We start from the raw sequence: 20,698 nt of genomic DNA on the forward strand, positions 1-20,698 counted from the left end.
AGGTGGCCGCAGCAGTCAGCTGAGCTCCCCAGACGCCTTGGCTGGCCACCAGCTCCCCACAGCACAGCAGCCGACGCAAATCTAATTCATGATGAACGTGTCCGGCCTCCTACCACCGGCCGCAGGTGTCGCCTTCACAGTTCTGTCTCAGCAGTAGCCCTGAGATCCGTCAGCTAGGCTTGGAGCCCACTCCTGGAGGGTCAGGGCCTGGGCGCTGTTGCAGAAGTGCCTGTCCCAGGACTCACACGGGCCTGTGACCCCCTCACCTGCCCGAAGCTGGGCTGCCCCAGTTTCCCCTGGCTACACCTTTCAGCCCCATTGCAGAGAGAGAGTTTGTCCCTTAGATAACTGGGGTGCCGTACCCAGTGGTCTCTTAGCGTAGAGATGTACCCGTATTTAGGGGCACATCTGGGGTTCCAGCAGCCCTGTTGTCAGGTCCACTAAGCTGCCTACAAGTCACAGCTACCCTGCGAATCTGAACACAGTCCTGTCATGTCCTGCGCCATCGTTTCCACCTCTGTTAACTCAAGTCCACTATTACAGTCACTGTGTCTGTCCACCATGCCAAGAATTTGCCCCTCTCTCGCTGACCCGCCACTTTCCCAGCAGGATGTCCTCTTCCAAGGACTGTCCCTCCTGACCACACGGCCACGGTGTGTGAGACCAGGCCTCCGCATCCTGGCCTCTAACAGGCACCCTGGTTGCTCGTCCCCCGAGACGTTTGTGGGTCCTTTTGGCGCCCATGGGATTGCTCAATGTTCTTCCCCAGAGTCACAGCTCAAAGGCATTGACTCCTTCCTGCCATCCGTATTTACTGTCCAACTTACAGAGAAGCAATTGAAAAGATCACGGCCTGAACGAGCTGCGACTTAGTCTTTATACCGACATTCTTACTCTTCAGCGCTTCTAAGCAGTTCTTGAAGCTGTGCGTTGCATGGGAGGAGATTGCCCATCTTTCTCCCATGGAGCTAAGCTGCTGTGGCCTTTGGGTGAGCAGTGCAGGTCCCAGTGGACGAGGTCCCCAGAGATCCGACATCTGTCCAGCAGACGGTGTGACTGGAGCCCAGGGTGGGAGGGATTCTTAAAGTCTGGTACATGGGCCAGCAGCAATGAAACACCTGGGAGTCCTTACAAATGCAAATTCCCAGTCTCATCCCTGACCTACTGCAGCACAAAGTCTGGAAGAGGAGTCCCTGGGTAGCAAAAATACTGGCCTTTTAGCCAGCGGGTTGATGGTCTGGGCCTGCCCGGAGGGCCTTCAGGGGAAGGGTCTGGTAAATTGTTCCTGAAAGGCAGTGGCTGTGGGGAACAGCGTCGCTCCACACACATGGGCCACCATGAGCCAAAGAGACTCTATCGCAGACGATTCAGGTTCTTCTTGTGGACAAGGCTCACACCGACCTGTGTTTCCTCATGTCCTCGACCGCACAGCTGTCCTTCCTGAGGGTGACAGGCAGGCGGGCCAGCCTTTCCCTAGGCCTTGCGCTCAGCTACAGGGGTGGTTCCTCCCACCTCTTCTGTTTAATCTGACACAAGGACACATCCCTGTCCTCTCCCCACATGTGAGTCCTAGCCGCAGCTCAGCCTGTCACAGGATTTCCTGTTACTCGGATCCACCATCAACAATCATGGCAGCAGGAGTCAAGAAATCAAAAGACGTGTTGCACTGGGGAAATCTGCCATCAAGGACCTCCTCAAAATGCTAAAGAGTAATGATGTCACTTTAAAGACTAAGGTGCCCACATCCAAGCCATGATCTTTTTCTTTACTTCCTATGTATCTGAAAGTTGGACAATCAATGAGGAAGGCCAAAGAAGAACCAATACGTTGAGCTGAGGTGGCAGAAGAGAGTACTGACTATCCTGTGGACAGATGAAAGAGCAAACAAATCTGTCCTGGAGGAAGTACCCCCATGTGGCTCCTTAGAGCAAGATGGCGAAACTTGGTCTCACATCCTTGTTATCCAGAGGGGTCTATCCTTGGAGAAAGGACAGCCCCCCCAGAGACAGGAAGCAGTCCCCCCAGCGGCAGGACGCAGTCTCATCAGGGACAGGATGCACATGGTTGCGGGGCCTCAGCAGTCCCACTAGGGAAAGGACACAGTCCCCCCAGGGACAGGACACACACGTGGCTGTGGGGCAGAATAACACAGGGGACGCCATCGACTGCAAACCCACATGGTGCACACAGAGGCCAAGCCAGGTCCTTTCTAGCCACGCGAAACGCTTGACAGTTTTCATAGTGAAAAAAGAAGAAAAACACAAACACTCTGAAGTGTGCGCGAGAGACTGGAGGGCTCAGGGAGACAAACTGACCCCTCCAGAAGAACAGCCTGCGGGCCTTGTCTCCAGAAGGCATCTGCTCTCCGAGCCCGGATTTTAATTTAACCAGATAGCAGATGGTGAACAGAGGCCGGGAGGAGACAATGTTATTAGGAAGCGAGGGGGCACGAAGCAGCCCGTGCTGGCGGGCGGGCTGGGAATCCGATTAGAGTGGCCGTTAATCAGCCAGCTCCATTCAATCTCGAGGACTGTAGCCAAGCGGGGGCCTGGGTGCGAGGGTGCGGCCGGGCACCTGTGGATGGCAGTGCTACATGGAGGGACCCTGCATTTCTCCTCTTCCTGCTCCGGGCGACCCTTCAGCTCAGGGGCACTCATTCTGCAGAGCTGAGGGGCCACAGTGAACTCCGTCCCCAGACCTCTATCTCATCTCCCATCACCTCCAGTGTGAGAAGTTCAAGGCTCACAGCAGGAGCCCAGGAAGGCCAGGGCTCTGGGAAACCCCTGCTGCTTGCGGACTCATGGACACACACACACACACACACACACCTCTCTCTGCTGGAGTAGTTGAGTCGGTCAAGGCCCTGACTCCTCACAGGTGACCCTGGGCAAGTCCTGACCCCACTGAACCACATTCAGCAGTTGTTTCTTAACTGAACACGTTGGCTGATCACAACGCACGGCAGCCTCAAACCACAGCCTCTTGCGTTACTTCCTGTGCGTCTAAGAGCTGAACAAGGAACAGGGATGACAGTAGAAGCAGCAATGTCTCTGCACTGTGGTGTTGGAGAAGAGTACTGACTATCCCATGGGCTTCCAAAAGTACATGTTTCTTGGAGGAAGTGCAACTAGTCCAGGCTGGTGAAGCTTCATCTCACAGTGTCTGGGCATATTGTCAAAAGGGGTCAGTCCTTGGGAAATGCCGCCATGCTGGGAAAGGTGGGAGGTCTGAGAACAGGAGGAAGCCCCTCGGTGAAGTGGACCGACCCGGTGCCTGTTGCTGGCCTCCAGTGGTAGATCGTGGCCAGGCACAGGCCAGGCCAGGGTTCAGATCTGTGGCTCACAGCTCGACAGCACCTCACAACATCCAGAAAGGTCTGGCCATGTCCTGCTGAGAAACCAGACACTGAACGTGCCGTGGATGGAACATCCGGGTGACGGCAGTTCAAATCCACCCACTGCTCTCTGGGGAATCCACCCGCTGCTCTCTGGGGGAAAGACGGGTCATCTCCTCCTGTGCAGTTTAAACCCACGGAAACCCACTGGGGGGGGGCAGCTCTGAGTGGGTCCAACGAATGACAGTGAGGTAGAGGTTTGGGGCTTTTAAAATTATTATTATTATTATTATTATTTTAAAAACTGTCAAATACTATATATCGCAGGCTAAAAGCAACAACTCTCATTGGGTCAGTTCTGACTCAAGGGACCTAACATTTGCTTTTTTCAGAAGTAGATCACTTCGGGGGAGGGGGGCCTTCCAACCTTTCAGTTCACAGTGGAACATCTGCATCACCCAGATGTTTGTCATGCAGTTGTGATGAATTTACAGACAGAGGGACAAAATGATAAGGATAGGAACTAATCCGGATAAGATTTATTGCCCCAATTTTTAAAAAATCAGCAAAATTTTAAAAAAAATCAACAAATGGGCTACGTGGCCAGGAAAATGTACCTGGTTCTGAATCAGCCTGTTTCCGGAATTCTACTTGAAAAGCTCGTATAAATAATTGATCTCTAACTGTCCGACACATCCGTGCTGGGCCGGCCTGGTGACATGGCAATGGCTGTCCCTCCCCAAGAGGAAGAGAATGGAGACGGGCTCCCCACGAGAGGCCAGCTCCCCACGCGAGGCCACCAGCTCCCCACGCGAGGCCGGTGCCGCAGGGACAGAGGACCCGTTCTCGGGACGTGGAAGGACGGGACAGGGAAGCAGTCTGCTCCAGCAGCTTGGTTGGACTTCCCGCGGCCCAGACAGGAAGGCATTTGAGGGCTGCAGGGTCACAGGACACTTGATGGTAGCCAGTCACCATCCAGTGTAGTTATTAGGTGACCCACGGGGCCCCTGGGCACAGCAGACCTGCACCTCGTCCTCTCCTGCACCGTCCACGTCTCCGCATGAGTCACGCTCACACCCTGCGGTGTTTACAGACACGGCCATCTCGTTGAGGGCTTCCTCTCTTTTTTTTTTTAAATTTTTTTTTAATTTTTATTGTATTATTTTTACGTGTACCGTCAAATCAGATCTGACTGGTACAGGAGGAGATTGCCCCCTCCTTCTCCAGCAGAGCATCTGGTGGATTTTAACCGCATACCTCTGGGGGCTTTCTCTCTTTCAATGACCTCTGCTGTTCCCAGCATGCTGTCCCTCTCCGAGGACAGGGCCCCCTGACAACAGCCCGCAGTATGAGGTGCAGCCCCGCCATCCTGGCCTCCGGAGAGCGCCCTGCTTCACCTCCTCCTCTCCGCCTGTGGGATAGTTAACACGCTTCACCAACGTCACAACGCAGAGGCATCAAGTCTTCTTTGGTCTTATTTTATTCATTGTCCAACTTCACCTGGCATGCTATGTTGGTTCTCAGGTGACAACGCTCTGAAGAGAACATATGTAAGACTTCTTAGGTGTGGGGGCCGGTTTCCAGAAATTACTGACACATGGTCGTGGACAGACCACGACTGAGAGGATCTTTGACATCTGGCCCACTCCTTCATCTTCCGGAAGAAGAAACTGACTTCCTCGGGGAGCACATGCCTTGTGGAGCACTGCACGTGTGTGTCAAGAACGTGGGATGGGACTACCATGTTTCCGGGGTCCCCTTGTGTGCTCTGCCTGTCTAAGAACACTCCGGAACAAGCACGCTGTCCCCAGCCCCACCACCCTCACAGCTGCAATGCACCCCTACCCGGTGATGGGCCCCCAGAACCACGGCCACTCCCCCATCCATCAGACAGATGGACACACTGAGTTTCAGGTCTGGAGATTCAGATAATTGAGATAAAACCCAGAAAGCAGCCACTCACCCCGGTGATCCGCAGGCCTCGGGGAGACTGTTCTGGGCTCTGGGCTGCAGACAGTGAGCGGGCCCCAGGCCTCTCTGTGGGAGCTGGGGGGGAGGACACGTTTGGGCTGACCTGTGCTGTCCTCACTGTCCACGTTCCCCTCACAATCCTCCTGGCGCAGCGCTCAGAAAGATGGACGGGATAAGGAGGGGTGTTGATTTCTCTAGGCTCGGTGCCTGAATCCTGATTATGTTTGGGAATTCTGTGATTGATAACACGGGTTCTAGATCACCACAGAGAACATTCTAGAAGCCCCTGAGGGACTGCTCTGTGTGACCCACCCCAGCAAGAATGGTCTCAGACCTGTTTGCACAAGAGTAGTTCAGCTGCAACCCCCACATCTGGGGACCCTCTAGGATCCCACCACTGCAGGACGCCCCTTATGGGGAACAAGCTCAGCTGCCCTGAGTCAGACCCCAGGTGGACAGCCGATCTCTGCCAGGACCATGACCCCCATCACCCTGTACCACATCCTCCTGGGACCCCTGGGAGACCCCAGGATAGGCCCAAGTCCTCCAGAAGGCCCCTCGGAGGGTGTGTGTCCCAGGAGAGAACAAAAGCAGGAGTCAAGCTCCCGGAGATGCCCTCAGACTTCTCTAACACCCCACGAGGCCAGGAGAGCACACAGTGAACTTGGGGGCTAGTGGGGACCCTGGAGGAGAGGACCTGGTCAGCTGGCATTCAAACGCAAACTGACTCCCAGCTGCCTGTCCAGTGGGCTTTCAGGGGCCTGTAAATGTTTTCTTATGCCCTCTGTTTACGTGCTCCAGGCCCCATCCTGGGAGACGGGTCACCCCTGCAGCTGTCCCCAGCTCCAAGTGGGCCTCCCGCCATGTTTACACTGATAGCGATGGAGAGGTCAGGGCGGGCCTGAATGGAGCTGACCGCCCAGGCCGAGCCATGGCAGGGGGCCAGGTGTATTTTTAAAGCCATCTGGGAGAGTCGGTCACCACGAGAACAGGCTCCCCACCCTGGCCAGCATGTCCTCTGCTCAGGGACTCGTCACACATGCAAAGCGGGCACCAGCCCTACCTCCTTTTCTGTTTCTACTCGCCGGGGATTTTCAGCAAAAGTTTGTGTGTGCGTTTAAGTTAGGATCTTCGCCTTTTGACGCAAAGGGCTGGGACAATCATTTCCTCCTTGCTAGCGCAGACACACACATTCTAGAAACAATGACAGAAAATGTTCCTATCCCCCACACCAGGCTCTGTTAAATGAATACACTTAGCCACTGCATCTTCACAAGTGTCCCATCAGAGACGTGGACACTGAGGCACCGGGAGGGTAAGTCAGCCACTCAAGGTCACACAGCTAAGTGCATACACTAAGGGTGTGTTCTAGCCTTTATGACGCTCCCCTCAGTGAGGACGGGGCTGTCCTGACTTGGAATTCTGACTCTGGCATTATGTGACCTCAGGCAAGTGGGTTCTTTCTCTAGCCCTTACCTGCTTCTTTGGTAATTTGAGGGCACTGAAGACTAAGGTGCATCTGATCCAGGCCTTTCCTGTCACTGGCTGTGCATGTGAGGGCCGGACAATGAATAAGGACACCAGAAGAGCCAGGGCCCTTGAACTGCGCTGCTGGAGAAGTGTGCTGAGCATCCCATGGACGGCAAAAAAACCAAACAGATTCGTCCTGGAGAAAGTGCAGCCAGCGTGCTCCTTGGAGGCAAAGGAGGTGAACCTTCAGCTCACATATTTTGGGCATGTTGCTAGGAGAGGTTATTCCCTGGAGCGGGACATGATGCTTGAGAAGGTGGAGTGTTGGAGAAAGAAAGGAAGACCCTCAACCAGATTGACAGAGAGACTGCAGCCGTCGGCCTGAGTGTGTCAGAGGATGAGGAGGGTGCCGGACAGGACGGGGCTCAGGTCTGTTCACAGGGTCACCGTGGGTCAAGGTGACTCAGCAGCACCTGACAGGAGTGATGGCTGCCCATGATTCTATTCCGTGAAGATCAGAAATGAGATGTAAAGAGCCTAACAGGTATGTGGTTAATTCATTACACGTCAATGGTCAGTAATAGAAACAGAATATCTAGAAACGATTGTGTGAAGAACTAATATGATGTATAAATCTCTACTCAAATAAAAAACATTTAAAAGTTAAAAAAATTTTTAAAAGGAGGTATAAAAAAGGAAATTGAAATTGCAAATAGAGATACCAAAAATTGACCCAGCAATTCCATTACTGGGAATATACCCCAAAGAGACCATAACTGACATCCAAGCAGATATATGCACACCCATGTTTATCGCAGCTTTGTTCATAATAGCAAGGAGCTGGAAACAACCTAAGTGCCCATCAACAAACAAATGGATAGAGAAGCTGTGGTATATTCACACAATGGAATACTATGCTGCATTGAAAAACAAGGAACTCATGCAATATTATTCAAAAGGGGTGACCCTGGAGGACATTATGCTGAGTGAAATATCTCAGTCACAAAAGGACAAATATTGCATAGTGCCACTGCTGTAAAATGGAACTGATATCAGGGTGGGGGTAAGACTGAGAAAAACTGGATAAATTGTGTATACTGCACTGAAACAGATGAGGGACTGAATAATTTAAAAGTGATGTATGATAGGGTATTATGGTTATCACAAGAGTCCACAATTAAGGTTGCATAGTGGAATGTACTTGGGGCAGTGGGAGGGGTGTAGGGGGATTGTGTACCAGAGAGAGAGTGTTTCTTTTACTTTTGAAAGAGAGGAGCGAACTGGGGGGCGGGGGCAGAGGGCTGGGCGGGGAGGGAAGTGCAGCAATGAATGAATAGAAATCCAAATTCTCTGTAAATGTTCATTAAAATTATATAAAAAAATTAAAATAAAAAAACAAACAAAAAAAGGAAATTGATGTTTTAAAAAGGACGAGCAGAGAATGCTCAAGGAAACATCTGTGGGGGTGGTTGTTGCTGTTGTGTGTCACCGAGCCAGGAACGACCCACAGCTGACCCAGTGGGTCTTCAGCCCTGTCAGTTACACGGGAGGACAGTGTCTGTCTTTCTCCTGCAGAGAAGCTGGTGGATTTGAACCAAGAGCCCTGGGGCTGATAGTGGAACTTCTTACTCACTCAGTCACAGGGAGGGAAGATGGCAGGGTTACTGTTAAAGGTGGGTGTCCGTGGGCATCAGACGCCCACGCTGGGCATCAAGGTGGCATCAGGGCTGGGAAGGGGCGCTGAGCTGTACCACTGAAGGAACCAGTGAGGAGGACATGAAACGTTTGCAGCCCGTGTCTGCAGATCTGTCACTCCCGGTGCTCCCCTCGGCCCCCCTCAGCCCTGAGAGTGCCCCCCACATCCACCCCGGCCATGGGGGACCGTGCCCGAGGGCTGCCTCATCCCAGGAGCTGGTCCCAGCCGGCAGGAAGGTGTACAACTAGGAATAAGGAGAGAGCACATGGACCAGTGACAGGAGCCTCACTTCCCATGCAGGCGGCCCAGGTTCGAGCTCCAGCCTGTGCATTTCAAAACCAGCCACCCCCACCAGAGCTGTCACGGTGGGCTGGTGTCCTGCTTTGATGCTGACCAGGTCACAGCAGAGCTTCCTGCCCAAAGGTGGACTGTGAAGAAGAGCCCGCGGGTCAGCTTCTGACACCAGCCCAGGAAGCCCAGCATCGCGGCTGACCACCCGGACCCCCACTGATCGTGTGGACGGCGCGGGACCCGGCTGTTCCTCAGCGCACGGCTCCGTGCACAATCCGGGTCAGGGCGGCCCTGACCTGACGGACAGCTGACCCCATGAGGAACGAGGGGCCAGCGTGGACAAGCAGCTCACTTTCCCGTCTTCCGGGCCCCCACGGAGCTGAGGGCGAGACCCCGCTCATTAGCACCTCCTGCCTTCCGCTCTCACCTCCCCACCGGCCCCCTGTGCGTCCTGGGGTCACCTTCCAGATGGAACCCTCACCCTTCCGGGGAGGAACCCAAGCAAAGACGGCGCTCGTGTCCCTGCTTCTGGTGTCAGGTAAGCCATGAGCTCACGAGACAGGTCACCTTGCCAAAGACATCTGTGGGGGGCTGAGTGAGGGGCCCCCGAGACACGCGGTGCTTGTCCCAGGCCCTGCGAAGGTCACTTTTCACGGCAAAGGGTCCTTACTGGTAGGACTAACTTCGGGATGGGAGATCGTGGTGGATAGTGCGGTCCCTAAGTGCAACCCCAGTGTCCTGTTGGAGTGAAGCAGGGGAAGACTGGACAGGGACAAGGACACTGTGGAAGCAAGATGTCACGCTGCTGGCTTTGCGGACGGAGGGGCCCTGTCAACCAGGAAGAGGATGAGGAGGGCTTCTCTGCCAGCTAACGGGGTAAGGGCTCCAGCTCGCTTCACATGTCCACCAAGACTGTCAGAGGGTAACTGGGCATTGGTTTAAGTCTCCAGCAGTGGCAATTTTTCACAAAGGTTACATTACTTTTGTTGTTATGTACTATCAAGTCAAAATCAACTCCTAACTGACTCCACTGGGCTTTGGAGGCAGTAATTTTCATGGGAGGAGATTGTCCATCTTTCTCTGGAGCGATATCTGGTGGATTTGAACCACAGGCCTTTGGGTTGGCAGCTGAACTCCCTACCTCTCAGCCACCAGGGCTCCATGATGGCCGTAGGTGACCAATGCCAAGCTGGGAGGCAGCTCTCTGAGTGTGGACCCCAGACCAGCAGCATTAGCCGCTAGGCCCACGTCAGGCCCTGCCCTGGACATGTTCAGTGGGGCTGAACTGGGGTGACCAGGCCACACCAGCCCTTGGACCACCCTGAATCCAACATGCCAAACAAACCCAGCAGAGCAGCATGGGTGTTCAATGTCAGGGAAGTGTCCAGTGCAAGGGGCGGCCAGGCTGGACATCAGAGCCACCCCGAGAGCGCTTCTCAGCCCACGCCCCAGAGGCTCTGCCCGAGCTGCTCCACCGGCAGGCCGGACACTGGCCTCTCACAAGACCTGGCTGCCTCTTTTCTAGCCGGGGTTGACAATTAGTGCTGCGGTACGAGAACCAGGGACCCAGAAAACTGACCTTCCCCCTGAGCCTCATGGAGCTGGGGGTCCAAGAAAGGCACCCCAGAGGCTGCTGGGGGAATAGGGGAGCCAGAGAGGCAATGGCCAGCAAGCAGGGGTCCCCGCTCTGGGGACCAGTTACATACAAGTTCAAAAAATGAAAATCCATTGTTATTAAGTAGATTCTGATTCAGGAGACCTCACAACAGAACTCTGCTTAGCAGCTGGGCAGTCCATCGTTCACACTTTGCTCAAAGTCCAAAAGTCAGTCATTTCCCTCGAGCCCCAAGTGGCCCTTAGCTGACCTTCCAGCAGCATTTCAGAGGTTACAGACATCACATAGGAGGGGACTGCCCACCTTACTCAGAGCAGCTGGTGGATTCGAACCACATGCCTTTGATTTGGCAGCACAACTCCTTACCCATTAGGCCACCTGAGCTCCCTGTATAAGTATTAGATTAGTTTAGAAACAATGTTATAGTGAAATAATTTATTGATCTGATTACCTTTTAATCACGTATTTATTACATATCTGTCATATTGAAAATGACTATTCCCCCCCCATTTTAAAGGGATAAGATGGAAAAAGTTAACGCTTCTGGAAAGGAAGAGAAAAGGCACCAACTTGTTCAGAACCTACGCCCACTTCCAATCCCGGCCGTGGCCGAGCTTCTCCGTAAGGACAAGCCGGAGCTCAGATGCCCTGGACACCTACTGTGGCAATTGTTTCCAAGCTTTGTTGACAATAAACAACTGTATAAAAATGTATTTCACACCTTGACCTTGACACACGAGAAGCTGTTGTTACATGTTAGGGTAAACAAAGATGAGTAGTTCAAATCCACCAGTCTCTCCTCAGAAGAAAGATGGGCTGTCACCTATCTACAATCTCTGAGAACAGGAAGGATGTCATCGTTAGAATCACTTCAGTGGCAGTGGGCTTAGGGTTCATTTTTGCTGTTGTTGGAGTTTTGGGGTTTTTTCCCCCATTTCACCCTGGGGTACGTTTTAAAAACTGAAACAAGTTTCACAAAATCTTTACCACTTTTTGTTATATGCAAAGGCATTGATTCTGCTGTCATACTTATTCTGCGCCCATCTCTCAGATGTGTGGCAAGTGACCAGAAAGACCACAGCCTGAGTCAGACTACACCTTAGTCCTCAAACTGACATCCTGTTCCACAATAATTTTTAGAAGTCCCTGACTGCAGACGTTCCCAGTGCAGTGTGTCCCCTTATTTCCTGAAGAGCTGATGCTTTTGAACTATGGAGAAGAGTACCGAATATCTCATGGACTGACAAAAGGTCAAACAAACACGCCCTGGAGAAAGAGCGGCCAGGGTGTTCCTTGGAGGCAAAGATGATGAGGCTTCATCTCCCATGCTTTGGGCATGTTGCTGGGAGAGGATATCCCTTGGAGAGGGACCTCTGCTTGGAAAGACGGAGGGACAGCCAAAGAGAGGAAGATCCTTGACCAGGTGGGTTGACACAGTGACGGCGGCAGTGGGCTTGAATGTATCAGCTAGTGTGAGGACAGCACAGGATAGGACAGAGTTCAGATCTGTTGTTCAAAGGGTCACTATGGGTTGTATTCAACTCAGTGGCACCCAACAACAGCTCCTATCTGCAATGCATTCTGGTATTTTTAGACTGTCATCCCATGTTAGTCTATTCTATGTCATTTTTACTGTTGTTTTTGTTTAACATAGGTCCTGACTTATTTCATTACTTCATTCCCAAAATGAGTTGCAACCTATAGTTTATACAACCTAACATTTTCCGAATACTCTCAGCTAATCCCCCTCAACCCCCTTGTGGACAGAACTGCGTTGTCCGAGCGGGAGCATGGATGTGGCCAGGCCAGGATTCTCAGGGCCTTGGCAATTATGTAATGGTGAGATCTTTCCCCACGGCGTGTCTGGCCAGCATTATCCTCCTTCTGCGATGTGTATAAACCCCAGCCTCTCTGCCTGTGGGTAATAAGGCGGGATTAGGTTATTTTCTCCAAGTATTAGATTAAGTTAATGAGGGTTGGGTTATGTTTCTGTGTTAATCAGTTAAGATCAGGGCACATGCAGCATCTCTACTCAAACCACAGCCCTTATCCTTGTCTAAGGGGATTTTCCTTCTAAGAGATCAAAGGACAAGTGGGCAGAGAAAGGCCTGCTGTGATCCAGAAGGGACGTGCCTGCAGGGAACATAATGTGTCCTCTGGTCTCTCTGCTGAGAACCTCCTAGACCCTGAGTAAACGGAAACCCTGCACATGGTGTTTTCCAAGGAACATCAGGCGTACAGGTGCTGGGCAGAGCAAACACTACAGCACCCATGGACATGCTCTGTAAGATGAGAAACTTGGGAATAAATGATACTGGTTATTACAGCTGTGCTGTTGTCACTGTGGGGCACCATTTGCTCAATTGTCTGACTGGTCACCTACTAGTCACCACCAAGTGGCCTCTGACTCATGGAGACCCTGCATGTGCAGAGAACTGCTCCATGGGACTCCTGAAGCTGTGACCATCAGGAAGCAGTCTGTCTTATCTCTTCACAGCAGCCCTGGTGACTGAGAACCACCGAGCTTGCAGCCAGCAATGAGGCACTGAATGGCTTGCACCAGCCAGGGGTGACTCCTGAGAGCTCAGTAACATTATGGTTGTGGACTAGACTTCAAGGAGGGACGTCTGTCCATTTATTTGGTTCCTCACTGCAATCAGAGGGTCTTCTTTCTTCTGGAGCTTGGTTTGGGTTGAAGTAATGCAGCTGTGGAGCTGAAGAAAGCAGATGGGGCCTGGGGCATCCTAGGGGAGACCCTCCTGCCCCTCTCTCTCACCCACACCCCTCCCTGAGAGGCCGAGCTAGAGAAGAGCCTAGAGCTTAACTCACAGGCGGTGGGAAGGGTGCAGCAGGGAAGCTGTCAGCCCTCAAGAGCCGTGTGATTTGAAAACCCTCTCTGATCTTATTATCCAGAGGACATATGGGGAGCAAAATTGGAGGAGATGGCTGGGAAGTGCATTACAGAACACTAAACAACAGCTGATTCGCATCAGACACAAACAAATGACCTCTGACAGGCTGCCAAGTGCACGGGTGATTGACTGGCGAGCTTCCAATCAGAGGAGCGGGGGGTGGGGTTTGGACCCCAGACCCACAGGTACAGAAGCCACAGCTCGCTCGCTCCCTGTGGTCAAGCTGCCTCCCGCCCACAGGGACCCTCCCTGTGTTTCCAATGCTGCAATTCTCAACGGGAGGGAACTGTCCATCTTCCTACTTCAGAGCAGCTAGTGGGTCCGAACCCCAGACACAGCCTTTCCGTTAGCAGCACAACACACTGCGGACGAGGTGACCAGGGCTCCCTGCAGGAGCAAGCCTGGGGTCACATCCTGGAAGCCAACAGGAGACAGTGGACAAGCCTACGCCCAGGAAGGGTGTAGGACCCACATTCTCTTGGGTAATCTCACTCCACGACTCTAGGCTGGGTCTTCTCACCGTCTGGTTGCAGAAAGAAAACTGTTTTCTCTCCCCGGACCCAGGGTGCCTGCCTCCTGGAAAATCCCAGATTGGAAAAGGGAGGCGTGTGTGTATCTTGGGGCGGAGGGTCTCACCAGCTGGAAGAGAAGGTCTGTGCAGCGGGACTGTCCCAGCTCCGGGAGGAACCACCTCCAAAATGCCCTGGCTGAGGCATCACCTCGTTGGAGTCCTTTCACTTGGGCCTTTAACCTCTGTTAAAATGCAAACAGCTTCACTGGGGCCAATCAGTCACACTTTAGTATGAAGTCGCCCTCACTCCTTTGCTGTAAGCTTTTAGCATTGGTACAAGAGATGACGACATGGGTGGGAGGCGATGTGCTGTGGAAGACAGACCCGAGAAAGGGGCTGCCAGGAGGCTGAAGGGGAGAGTGCAGAGTCCAGTCAGTGTCACTCTTCCTCCATCATGGTGCAGAGGTCAATGTCCTCAGGTGCTCCGTGAAAGTTGAGGTTTGGAGAGGCGTCTCCAGAGCCAGCCCTGGCCATCTGCTTCCTCAGACTAGCTGTGAAGCACCCAGTGGGGCAGTCGACTCTGACTCGGGGTCACAGGCACTGGACTCCCCTCAGCAGCATCTGGGGCTGGCGAGCAGAGTCACTCCACACTAGCTGAACCCTGACTCTCCCACGTCCCAGCTGTGTGACTCCGGACAAGTCAAGTCGCCTACCTGCAAAGGGTGATGTCACAGCATCACCAAGTGCTGTTAGAAGGGCGGGAGTGGAGTGCTAGCCAGGGCGGCCCCCCATCCACCAGCAAGTGGACGCCAAGCAGGGCTGTGACTTGTCTTCACTCCAACTTCAGCCTGGTTCGCCCTTCTCCCTCCCTCCAGCCACTTCTTCTCTGCAGTGACGGCGTGTGCACTGTTGAGTGGGAACCGACCCACAGCTGACCTTCCAGCTATCACATAGAGGAGACTGCCCATCCTTCTCTCGCGGGGCAGCGAGTGGCCTTGGTTGGGTGTACAGCTCCTTACCACTGGGCCACCAGAGCGCCCTGTAATGAAGGTTCCTGCCTACCAGAGGGACATGGGTAGCAGGGGACACTGTCAGGCACCCGGAAGAAAGGGGAGGAGGGTGGTCTCTCCCCACCATGAGACACCAAGAACCCTGAGCAGTGAGCACGGTCAATGTGTCACCGAAGCGGCCTTTCCTTGACGTGGATTCTTGAAGAGTAAACAACCTGCCCCTATGATCCCACAGGATCAGCCACGTCAGCACCACGTCTAAGCCCCAACAGTGGCCACAAGCCACAGGGGTGGGCGGTCTCTATGTGACTAAAAGTGCCCTGAATGTGGCAGGTTGGGTGACCACACTAGCCACCTGGGTCTACTGCTTCTGAGCCGCTGCCGGGTTTCTCAGATCGTGGATTCTTAAGGGACAGACTGCCGTCCTTCTTCCACAGAACGGCTGCTAGATTCGAACCGCTCACCTCCCGCCAGTAGCTACATGTGTTACCCTCTACACTATCAAGGATTCTTAGCTCATACCCAGCAATGGTTAAAAGAAAGCTAGGTAGGGAGCTCTGGTGGCCTAGTGGCAAGAAGCTGCGCTGCAATCCTGAAGGAGCGTGGTTCAAATCCACAAGATGCTCCCCTGGAGAAGGAGGGGCAATCTCCTCCTGTGCCAGTCAGACCAAACTCGACGGTACACAACAACAACAGAAGAAAGAAACCTAGGTGCTGCTGAGTCGCCTATGACTCATGGCCCCACAAACAGCAGACGCAGACCCTGCTCCTCCCTGGACCACCATCAAAGCCTCCTTCATCTCATGCCTGCTGAAGTCCCCGTGTCAGTCCATCTCAAGCGTCTTCCTTTCATTCTCTGACCCTATACCCTTTCCAACATGTTAAAAGAAGACACCTAACCTTCTAAGTAAGTGCTATTTAATAAAAATCCTTCTAAAATATATTTACCATTAATCCGACTTCTCTTTTTTTGGCTTTATTTTTAATGAAATTGCAACTGTAGGTGTTATTAAAAATATTTTACAAGTCTAGCACTGATCATACCAATCACCAACTAAGTTGGTACATTCTGAAGAAATTCTGTGAGCTCCAACATCATTTCACAGGGAGGATATTTCACCTCAGCACCTGTTCGAAACGGGGCAACAGCCCTGTGAGCTAAGACAACTACGGCTCGGAAGGTCGAGGGGACTTACTCACTGAAGACACTAGTTAAATAACAAGTCAAAGATTGAAGCAAGGTTTTCAGTTCTGAGTTGAATGCCTTTCTTAGGACCCCACAGATTAGGACCCACCTGTTGTGAACCATCAAGTCTAAACTGACCCACAGCTGACCCTTCAGCAAGTTTTCACAGTTCTTCGCAGGAGACGTGAAAGCCCATCCTCCCTCAGGGTAGCTGGTGAACTCGAACTGCGGGCCTTTGGGATTGCAGCGCGGCTTCCTGCCGCAAGGCCACCAGAGCTCCTTGGGACCCAAGAGTGCAACTAAAAAGCCTATTGGATAAGAATTTACTTTCCTTCCTTCCTTCCTTCCTTCCTTCCTTCCTTCCTTCCTTCCTTCCTTCCTTCCTTCCTTCCAAGTAAAATAAAGAGAACACAAATCAACCTTCACTGGATCATTCATGCACGTCTTAATGAAAAGCAATCAGTGCGCTATTTGTCAATGATGCGCCAGGAGTTACAAGCAGAACAATGGTTCCAGAAAGCACTCTGGGGCACTGTTCTTCCTAAAGTCTCAGATCGAGCTCCTAGTCCTTCATAATATGACTTGTAATCACCTGCATCAATTGTCTAACTTACCCCCTTCTCCCCACCTAACGTGCCGTGGCACATTCTCCCCTTCAAGAGACCTGTTCAGACCTGGCAGCGTGCTCACAGGGGCGCCCCGGTGGCCTAGTGGTTGAGGCGTTGTGCTGTCAACCCAAAGGCAGGCAGTTTGGACCCGCCGACTTCTCTGTGGGAGAAAGCTGGGCAGTGTCCTGCCGTGTGACTCACGGCTCCTGAAAAATCCCCTGGAGGGTCAGCCATGGGTCACGGCCGTGGGTCAGCTGGGCAGGAAGGTTAGACGTGGGCTAGCAGGCTCCGTGTGAGGGCCTGGTTCTGGAGATCGGCGCAGGGCGCACTGGGATTGCTGGCCTCAGCTGTTTTCTGCTCTCTGCCTGCTTCTCCTTGGGGAGCCAGCAGTGGGCACTGCCAGGTGAGGACCTTCTGACCCTGACAGGTGGCACTGCCTGCCCCCACTGCTGGGACACAGGAGTCTGGAAAGGCTTCCCCAGGTGGCCCACCTGCCCCTCCTTACTGGGTCCTGAGCCCACCCTCACTGGCAAAGCAGCCCTTCCACGGGGGCCTTCTCACCACACCGGCTGAGTGTTTTCCTGCTGTTACTTTAGGAGATGTCCAGGCAGCCCTGTGGCCTACTGGATAAAGAGGTGAGCTGCCCAGACAAAGGCAGGGGGCTCGAATCTAGCAGCTGCTTCATGGGAGAAAGGTGGGCAATCTCCCTCCCGTGAGATTTACAGCCTCTGAGAACTCCCTGAGGGTCAGCGAGGAGCCGGCCCAACGAGTCTTTGAGAAGAAAGGTCCAGACCCTGTGCGCGGCTACACCCCTTACTCCAGGAACAACGTTCAAGGACAATCCGGGGCCTTCGTGTCTCTAGCTGTCAAAATCCATTATCAGAAAGATTGCTGTGCGCTGTCTGGTCCGGACAGCCTCACAGCTGACCCTCCAGCGGGTTTTCAGAGACAATAAACAGGAGGAGACTGCCCATCCCCCTCCCATGGAGCAGCTGGGGGACCTGAACCGCAAGCCTTTAGGTTGGCAGCACAACTCTTAGTTACTTGGCTGCCAGAGTTCCAACATTACTCTAAATGAAGTGTCACAAAACAATGGTCCACAAATCCCACTCTGCAAAGGACATGCATCCTCCCCGCCCTTCTCAGCACCGCCTCACTCCCTTCTGTTCCAGGCTCTCGTCTGACCTTGGAGACTTGATCAAGGCAGACACAGTCCACCCCTGGCCACCTGGAGTGCACAGTCTAACCTCTCTGTCTCCCCCACATCAAAGGGTCCCTCAGAGCCCCACAGAACACAGGGCCTGAGGTCAGAGCCCCCAGCAGATTCTCCGAGGGTCCCGGCTCCAGACATGGTCGCCCACTGCTGTCACACAGATCGTTACTCCCCGGGACCCCTCCGAGGGTGTCCGAGGTAGTGTTTACAAGGGACACTGGCTGTCTTCTCACTAGGAGCACTGTGTGGACGTGAATCACTGTTTTAGAGGTACACATGTAACACCCCGTGCTCCCAGAGCTTCTGAAAACGAGGTTAAGAACCACCAGAATAGCCAAATTAGCTGTCACGTTTACCCCTCAATCTGACAGACAAGCATTTTACCCAAAGGAGATGGAATGATGGAATTTTGTATAATCAATGTATTCACTGCAAAGACTTATTAAAAAGACCCACAAATGGTAGCAATACACTTGGACCTCACCTGATGGGATACACAAGAATTGCATTTACACAGAATTACATCTGTGGAAAGAATCATCAAAGCACAATAGCAGCTGTGAAAACTAGGCCAGGTGCTGACTGTGGAACAGACCACCAACTATTCATGTGCAAGTTCAAACCGAAGCTAAAGACAATGAAAACAAATCCCCAGGAACCAAAATACGACCTTGAGTCTATCCCCCCCTGCCCCCCATTATCCCTCAAAGGGGGAATTCCAACCACCTGCTTCCGGAAGAACCGTGGTGCCCTCTGAGTGCTGTTCACTGTCAGGCACCCACCTTTCCACCCTTCCATCACCCCAGTGTACTACACAGATGCCCCTCCACCCTGCCTCAGAACCTCACATTTTGTCATTATCCCAAGTGTATGTCCTCCGGGTCACTGTCCTGGGTCCCCATGGCCACTGGGCTCTTCTCTTACATGGAGGCCATGGGCCCATCAAGAGAAAGGCCCTCTGTGCTTGGAGGTCCTGGCCTCCCCTACTTCTCGTAGGAATGGGAGATGAACTCCCGTAGGACCTGGGGTATCTCTGGGACATGACTTTTCACTGGGGACCCAGGAGTGGCCAAGGTGAGCTGTGAAGGAGGTGCAGAATGTGAAAAAAGAGGTGGCAAAGCCAGGGTACACCAGGCCCCCAAAACCTCCAGAAAGCGTGTTTCCTAAGAAAGTTGTAACCAGGTCCTGCCTGGAACTCAAAACCACCCCAACCTCACCCACTGCCCCGGGAACCCAGGCCCAGGAAAGAAGGCTGGGCCCTCCAGGGGAGGCCAGTGACAGAAGCCCCTTCCCCACGCCCCAGCCCTGCCCACACACACGGCTAGCTGCAGCTTGGCTGTCACTCTGGAATCAGGTCCCTGTTTCCCCACCTCCCTGAAAGCCCCCTTTCCCCCACTCCCCTCTGCCTGGCCTGGGGGCTGGCACTGGAGGAAGGAGGGAAGCAGGACTGACCGCCAGAAACCCAATCCTCAAGCTGCAGGGAGGGGCTGGCCACCCGGGGGCCAGCAAAGCTTTGCTGTCCTCTCGTAGACCTGGGGGGCACTGCCCGGCTCTGCACAGGGCCCCTTCAGAAGAGCTCAGAGGTGCACGTATAAAACCAGCTGGGTCACTTAACTCTGTTTCTCTGGGACTCCCCAGTTCCTGACCAAAACAAAACCATGCAGTATATTGCCATCAAGTTTATTTGAAAGGGGCTCCAGAAACAGGCAGGGCTTCAGAAAAAGCCTGGGGAACCAAAAGTCACTGCTGCATCCAGATCCCTCCCACTGAGGACAGAGAAGGGCGAATACACCGAGGGACAGGCTACAGAAGAGTCCTCCTCTCCCCCGACCTGGACAGAAGGACGAGGAGAGGGACGTGGTCACGCTTTACCTGCTGGGATGGGGACCACGCTGTTGATGACTGTCCGCTGAGACACGATGAAGCGGAAGAAAAGCTGGAGATAAATTCCCAGGGTCACCGGATTGAGCGCGACCATTCTGGCTGGCGGCTGGGCAGCGTCAAGTTCAGGTTCAGAGGCGGCAGCTCCGCTCTGAGCTCTGTCCTCCTCCCACTGCTCTGCGCCTCTCTCTCTCTCCCTCCCTCTCCCCTTCTCCCTCTCTCCCCACCTCTCCTCTCCCCACCTCTCTCCCTCTCTCTCCCTCTCTCCCCTGTTCTTCCTTTTCTCATGCCTTTACTGAGAAGGAATGCCAACCATTTCCCATTAGACCTTCTCCATACTACGCGTGGTTATATTTATCTCGAGCACTGGATCAAATGCCCACATTCAAATTAAGATGTCAGAATTTTCTTTTTCGGACTCTGAGGTCAGTAGCTGGTGAAGGAAGAGGTGATGAGAACAAAGCCAGGCCTGCGATGTCCACTAGAGGCCATGCTCAAGGGCAACAGAGTCGCCTCATCGAATCCCACCGCCTCCACACGCTGAGCTGATCAGCCCTCTTGATTAACAGTGAATTTCTGTGGCAACAACCCCTGGTGGTCAATTTGGTGTCTTCACCCATGATGGGCAAACGCAAAACTCACCTGTCATACTGTTTTTTTTTTCTTTAATCATCTACTAAAATATGTGAGGACTTATAATTTGAAAGCAGCTTTCTCAGTTAAAAAATAAAAAAAATAGATCAATTAATGTTGTTAGGTGCCCCGGAGTCAGCGGCTCTGATCCCTCTCCTGGTGGTGCCAGCTTCACCATCTCTGACACACTGGAGCCCATTACTGCAGTCACCCTGCCAGTCCATCTGGTTGGGGGTCTTCCTCTCTTTCGCTGACCGTCCCCTTCTCCAAGCATGATGTCCTTCTCCAAGGAATAGCCTCTCCTGGCAACATCCCTCAAGTATGTGAGACGAAGCTTAGTCACCTTTGCCTCCAAGGAGCACGCTGG

At 53.1% G+C, this 20,698-nt stretch overlaps 1 protein-coding gene across 2 annotated transcripts in view; it reads right to left on the minus strand.

Annotated features, from left to right (window-relative positions):
- Positions 1–19,795, minus strand: part of COLQ (collagen-like tail subunit (single strand of homotrimer) of asymmetric acetylcholinesterase) — a 61,083-nt gene extending 41,288 nt beyond the window's left edge. For both annotated transcript variants that reach the window (XM_006883327.1, XM_006883326.1), the window contains exon 1: positions 19,690–19,795. In XM_006883327.1, coding sequence (XP_006883389.1) covers positions 19,690–19,795 — 106 coding nt within the window. The remainder of the gene's footprint in view (positions 1–19,689) is intronic.
- Positions 19,796–20,698: the final 903 nt, after the last annotated feature.

This window comes from Elephantulus edwardii, unplaced genomic scaffold (genome assembly GCF_000299155.1).
Source record: "Elephantulus edwardii isolate Elephantulus edwardi_28Jun2011 unplaced genomic scaffold, EleEdw1.0 scaffold00027, whole genome shotgun sequence".
NCBI classification, from domain to species: Eukaryota; Metazoa; Chordata; class Mammalia; order Macroscelidea; family Macroscelididae; genus Elephantulus; species Elephantulus edwardii.